The sequence below is a fragment of the Nyctereutes procyonoides genome, unplaced genomic scaffold (assembly GCF_905146905.1).
Source record: "Nyctereutes procyonoides isolate TBG_1078 unplaced genomic scaffold, NYPRO_anot_genome, whole genome shotgun sequence".
Classification (NCBI taxonomy): domain Eukaryota; kingdom Metazoa; phylum Chordata; class Mammalia; order Carnivora; family Canidae; genus Nyctereutes; species Nyctereutes procyonoides.
The window spans coordinates 44,491,490-44,497,489 of NW_026575142.1; the positions used below are offsets into that span (position 1 = coordinate 44,491,490).

Below are 6,000 nucleotides of genomic sequence, written 5' to 3' on the forward strand. Positions count from 1 at the left end.
AAAAAAAGTTTTCACTATACCAAGTCGCACTTGTAGGGTTTTTCTGTTTTGTTTTGTTTTTGGATTTTTTTTTTAGAGGTATCAATGCATAAGCAGGAGTTTGGGGGAGTTCTGTATGTACCATCAACGCAAACTTTCCCACCTGGCTCAGGCCCCATTTCAGAGCTGCTGGCAGGGTTCTCTGTGTTTCTGTTGCATGAAATGGTGGATAAGTAGCCTCTTCCTACATAAGTGAGCTCATTATTTGTCATCTGTGCAATTTCTAACAGTGATTGTCTAAAAAATATACATAGGAATGATCAGTTTAGTAAAATCTCACATGAAGAATAATGATGGTCATTTATCTAATAGAATTTTAATAGGAGAAGTAGTACATTGGTACTAATAAATATCAGTCAAGTGGGCGAGATGGAGATGAAGGTCATTAACAGAAATGTAACCCCTAATTCATAGGGCTCTAGTGGTCTTGGTCCCTGATGCATGGGTTATGTGCTATATAGTAAATAAATTCTGAATTATAAAAAGGTGATACATATTCAGAAACTTGGCAACCTCAATTCCCCTAGATGTGTCCAAACACTCAGATTAGATTTAAGTCTCTTAATAATGAAACATTAGGCTGGGGCTGACCTTTACTTTTACTGCAGGAAATGCATACTAGCTATTCTATAAGTATCAAGAAGTTAATTCTAGAATATAAAACCTTTAAACAGGGTAGGCTGGGTGGCTCAGTGGTTTAGAGCCACCTTCAGTCCAGGGCCTGATCCTGGAGACCCAGAATCGAGTCCCACATCAGGCTCCCTGCATGGAGCCTGCTTCTCCCTCTGCCTGTGTCTCTGCCCCCCTCACCCCTGTGTCTCTCATGAATAAATAAATAAAATCTTAAAAAAAAGAAAACCTTTAAACAGCTCTAGCTTATGCTTGTGTTGGCAACATGTGATCTCAATGAAAAGTGTAAAAAAGCAGACTGCCAGATGTTTTGACTACATTATACATCACATCTTAATGTTTCCTAGGTTGGCAGTTGTAATACTAGAGATTCAGGACTTTAAAATTAACAAGTTCTGTTCTAACCTTTTCTTAATCCTTACTTTAAAAATGTCTTATATTCAAAACATTCATATGCTGGAATTTTTTCTTTAAAACACGTGTGTTTAGGAAGAATGTTTATAAATCATAAACAAATTCTAGGAGGAACATACTGTGTTTCTCGCAGTAAGTATATTATATAAACTATTGGCCTGTATGTCTGGGGAATGATATTTTCAGGTTAATTAAATATTCTGCAATATTATACCATAAGTATTATAATTTTTAAGTGTTAGGAGCTCAGTATTACTCTCATATTAAGCATGATTTGCTTGTAAATATATCAGAAGGCATTTCAAAATCTTGCTCGAGCTTGTGTCATAATTTTCAGCACCAGCTCCACTGTACATGAATTTCCTTCAGGAGGGTTCTAGTTAGTACCATTTCGGAAAATAAATTCATTCAGTAAATGAGCATTAATGCTGATTATTATTCATAATAAGACTTTGAGGAGGAGGGGCAGGTGCCATTTGAAATGGGAGTAGTGGAGAACACAGCAGCTACACCTGACCAAAACTCCAGCCTCAGGCCAGCATTACCACATTCTCCTTAAAACATCTCTACCAAAACTAATCTTCGAAGACACTACTCTGAAAATGCAAATACCACTGCAAGGTGTGTGTTTGTGTGTGTGTGTGTATGTAGTGTCCTAGTATTAACTGTATCTTTGTTAGCAAAAGGTTGATAAAGGAAATGACACAGGATAGAAAAGGGTGGCATCAAGAAGAAAATGGATCTCTTAGAGAAGTGGAAATACCCATGACAAATATTACTTATTTTAAAGTTTTGTTTTAGGGCTTCAGTTATGACAAACTACTGTTATAGATGTTGAAACAACATTTTATAACCTTATCTTGGATTGGCTTCTTATATTCGTTGTTTCCAGTGAACCTAAATGAATTCCCAGTGGCCAGATCTAATGTTTTAACATAATTCATGTTACTCAAGCTGCTTCCCTTCATGATGATTTTTTTTTAAAGCTAAGTAAAGTCATAAATAAAGACAAACACAAAATGCCTTTGGGGGAAGACAAATAAAATGTCTACTTTTAGAGCTGTTAATAATCTCACAATTTTTGTCACTTACATTTTCTTAAGTTAATATCTTTTGAAGCCAGAGAGTGTAGAATGTTTCCTCAGCCAGCTTAAATAAATTTTAAGTCTCATTTTGAATGCCCATAATGGAGATCAGTTAAAAATACAAGTAGATATTTTGTTTGATTGCTTTCTGATATAACTTTCTTTTATAACAAAAAGCATTACTGAGGATGCTTCATTAAAAATAAAGAAACAAATCTTAGTTCAAAATTGAAATCACATTGCTCTATATTTATACTATCCCAGGAAAAAAAAATTTGGCTAAGGAAATATTCAGAGACACATAATTATTTTGCTCTAATTAGCATTGTTAATTCACATGCACATGTACAAACAAGCATTGCAGTGCAGAGCATACAGAGGTATTAAAGGGATTAAGACTACGGGTTATCTGATAGGAATAGAGAGTTTGGTGTGAACTGAATCTAAACTATATTTAATCGCCATTGTTCCCCTTGGTCAAAAGGGAAGAAAAAAAGTAAATCTAAAACAGTCACTAAAGAAACAACCTTTGCTTAAGTTGCTTGGGTGATAAATTCCCCTCGGAAATAAGTAGTGAGGCAGTTGGAAAACAGCACAACTCTGGGGCCCTGCTCCTAAGAAATATACCTGTAGCATTTACTACAAAACCAAGAAATCTATGCTGCTCTGCTCTGCTCTATATGTAATGGATGTCAAATTTTCAAATGAACTAGCAGAGTGTGTTTTAGAAAGTCTGTGGCTTCTACAGTGAATTCAGGTTCTATGGCAAACTGATGAATTAGCTAGATGTAAAAGGCTTAATAGACTTTATTTACAAAATCATTATGTTGTAATAACAAAGGCACTACAGGAGTTTAAATTAGACTATTTTTTACGGCTTCTTGTGAACATCTTCTCCACTCCAGACTGCCGATTTACAAAACATTTTATTTTAGAATCTCTTGGATACAGAAAAGAGAAGAATTAAAAGGCATAGCAAATGACTGCAAATATTTTGTTTCTCTCTCATTTTAAGGTATCAGCCAAGTAACACCAGTGTATCAAATGAACTCTCAAGTTGGCAGAAGTGTCAACAAATCTGCTCGGCCCTGGTCCACTTTACCAAATATGTATTCAGATTTTTAATAACAAATATTGTGGAATGTTTGGGCTATGTATCTTCTCCTTCATGATTGCAGTTAGGTACACACAGGAGGACGATGTTATCTATGATAAGGAAGGATTCTTTATTTAATCTAAACATATCAGCATAATGGAGATTTTGTCTATAGGCTAAATTCTATTCTTTGGGAAAGAGACTGGGCTTTTCAAATGTAAGCAAATAACTATATTATAAATCAGGCTATAACAGGCATTATTTCTGGGGGAGAGGAAATCCCACTGAGATGATCATATCATTTTATAGTTACTGAACTATTAAAGCCTTAGAAGTTTTATGTTTGACATTAATGGTCAATAGTAAACAGGAAAAAAAAAGTATTGTGCTCTGAAATGTTGACAAGCATATTGATTACAGTCTTTACTTAGTAACATTTTCAAGTTAAGCTTGGCAGCAAAGATTTGTGAGTTTTACTGCAAGCCATCATATTTGCCGTTATAGAAGTGCACAAGCAAAAAACATTAAAGTTGGAAGTATATGCAGAATCTTAGTTTTGTTTATTCTCTCAAAATAAAATGAAACCCTCAGACATTATTCTAGATGATCAAGTTTTAATAATATCCTTCCTTGAAATATTCAGAAAATTAGGTTAAAATTGTTTTGGGGTGCCTGAATTTATTAGATTGTTGCTTTAATTCTTCATTCACAAAAACCTATTTTAAACAAAAAAAATAATGTAGAAAGTTTTTGTAAATTGATTATGAATTTTGTGTGAATGAGCAATATTCTGAAGATTGACTCTATTCAGTAAAACCTTCCTATTTTAAGCCTGTAAAGAAACTGTTTAGGGACAATAAATAGATAATATATAAAGTCATAAGCATCATTCTTTGGTGCAAATGGAAACGTAAAATTCTAGTTATAATCCTTTGTTAATTTTTTCAACAGTCATTGTTTGAATACTTATTTGTTGCTAAACTTTCCAATTAATGTAGTTTTAATAAGAAACATGCAGACCACATCTATTATATATATCTAGAAATATACCTTGGTGACTAATTATTATCCATCAACTGTTATAGAGGTCCATTAATAATTTTCAAAACAGGATGGTGTCAGTAATATGGGAAATGCTTTTGGAATTCTGATAGTACTTATTTCTGATTCAGAAATCTTACAAAACTTATGAAATTGATTAATACCATTTTATATAAAAGTAAATTATAGTCTAAAAGAATTTCCTCACAGATTTAGAAAATAAATATTTGGTAATACTAATTCGTAAATGCAATAATATATTTATCTATTTTCAATTGCTCCAATGACACAGAAGCAAAATTGTCAATATTCACACATGTTACACACTAGTGTGAAGACACCACATATGATGACTATATTTGATCATCTTTGGGATGGAAAGGAAGCTCCAACATCAAACCTGATGACTACAGCATTTAGGAACAGGAAAAAAAAAAAAAAAGCTCAGTTCACACTTTAGGAAGCTGAGTTAGTATTTTGTTTTTTTCCCCCAAAGCATACACCTGCTTTTATAAGGAAGAACCAACCATGTGAATGAGAACTGGAGTCAAGGTTAAAATAATTTTTCCCAGGAGAGTAGAGTGCATCTGAGAGAAGCAGAGGCTTAGCTCAGAGGAGCATTAATAACCAGAGGCAGCACCTCCCCTGAAAAACATTAGAGCCTCTTGGACATATGTTTGAAATTCAACCTCCCAAGTCATCCTGTGACTGTAGGGATAGGTGACAATGTCCCACTATCTGAAGAGGGAAAATACAGCACAGACCATTTAAAAAAAAAAATCACTTTAGAAAATAATACAAAATAGGTAAAGTATTCTAACTGTCAAGAAACCTTTGCAGATGATTGAAGCAAAGCTTTGTCTTTCCAATTATTGTTTGCCCTTCAGCTGACATACATGCCGAGTTGCATCAATAGGATTACAACGGAAACAGAGTCATCTCCAGGTTTCCTCTGTTTGGATCCCTTGATCTTGTTTAAAGAAACAGGCTCGGGGAATGCACAGAAAACAAACTTTCCCCGTGGAAGTTCCGAGGTCTCCCCCCCCTTCTCCCACCCTCACAAACCTGTCTAGTTTCAGCCATGGCACCGGACAGAAAGGTCATGGTCATGTTGCACCACTTCACTTGTTGAACTGCGCGAAGGCAAGCGCTTGACCACAGTAACTTAGTGAACCACCTTGCTCTTAAATTACCCCCAAGATTTCTTGCCGGTTCGAAGGCAATGTCTTACCTGCATGTGTCCCTGGTACATTCTGCTTGGGCTTCTTCAGGGCTCCCTGAGGCCGCCGGATGCTCTCCCCGTGTTTACTTGCACACCAACGGAGGCGAGAAGGCGGCGCGCACCGTGGTCAGGCGTGCCCCAGGGCCGGGGCGGGGAGGCTCCGGGCAGCCCCGCCGCTCTGCGGGCTGCCGGGAACTGTTCTCCGCTCGGGGTGCTGAAGGCGGACACCGGGGAGCGCGCGGAGGAGCCGAGGAGCCCCGGCGGCCACGCTCTCCCGCAGGCGCAGGTCCTGCTCCGCCGGGCGCCTCTAAAACTCCCCGCTTCTCCACCCAACTCTTTCTCGCTTCCTGACGGGCTGCCTCATGCCTCTCTCACTATCTTCGTCGCTAACCCCCTCCTTCCTCCCTACCCTGACGTGAGCGCCCACACCAGCCGCCGCCGCAGCTGCCGAGCCGGGCGCGCGCCGCCCTCCC

The 6,000-nt window shown here is 37.5% G+C and overlaps 1 protein-coding gene across 1 annotated transcript in view; it reads right to left on the reverse strand.

The window, feature by feature from the left end:
• PEX5L (peroxisomal biogenesis factor 5 like) overlaps positions 1–5,789 on the reverse strand; it is a 233,306-nt gene extending 227,517 nt beyond the window's left edge. Inside the window, exon 1 of the mRNA XM_055308156.1 lies at positions 5,537–5,789. Within this exon, the coding sequence (XP_055164131.1) occupies positions 5,537–5,557 (21 nt within the window). The 5' untranslated portion in view covers positions 5,558–5,789. The remainder of the gene's footprint in view (positions 1–5,536) is intronic.
• Positions 5,790–6,000: the final 211 nt, after the last annotated feature.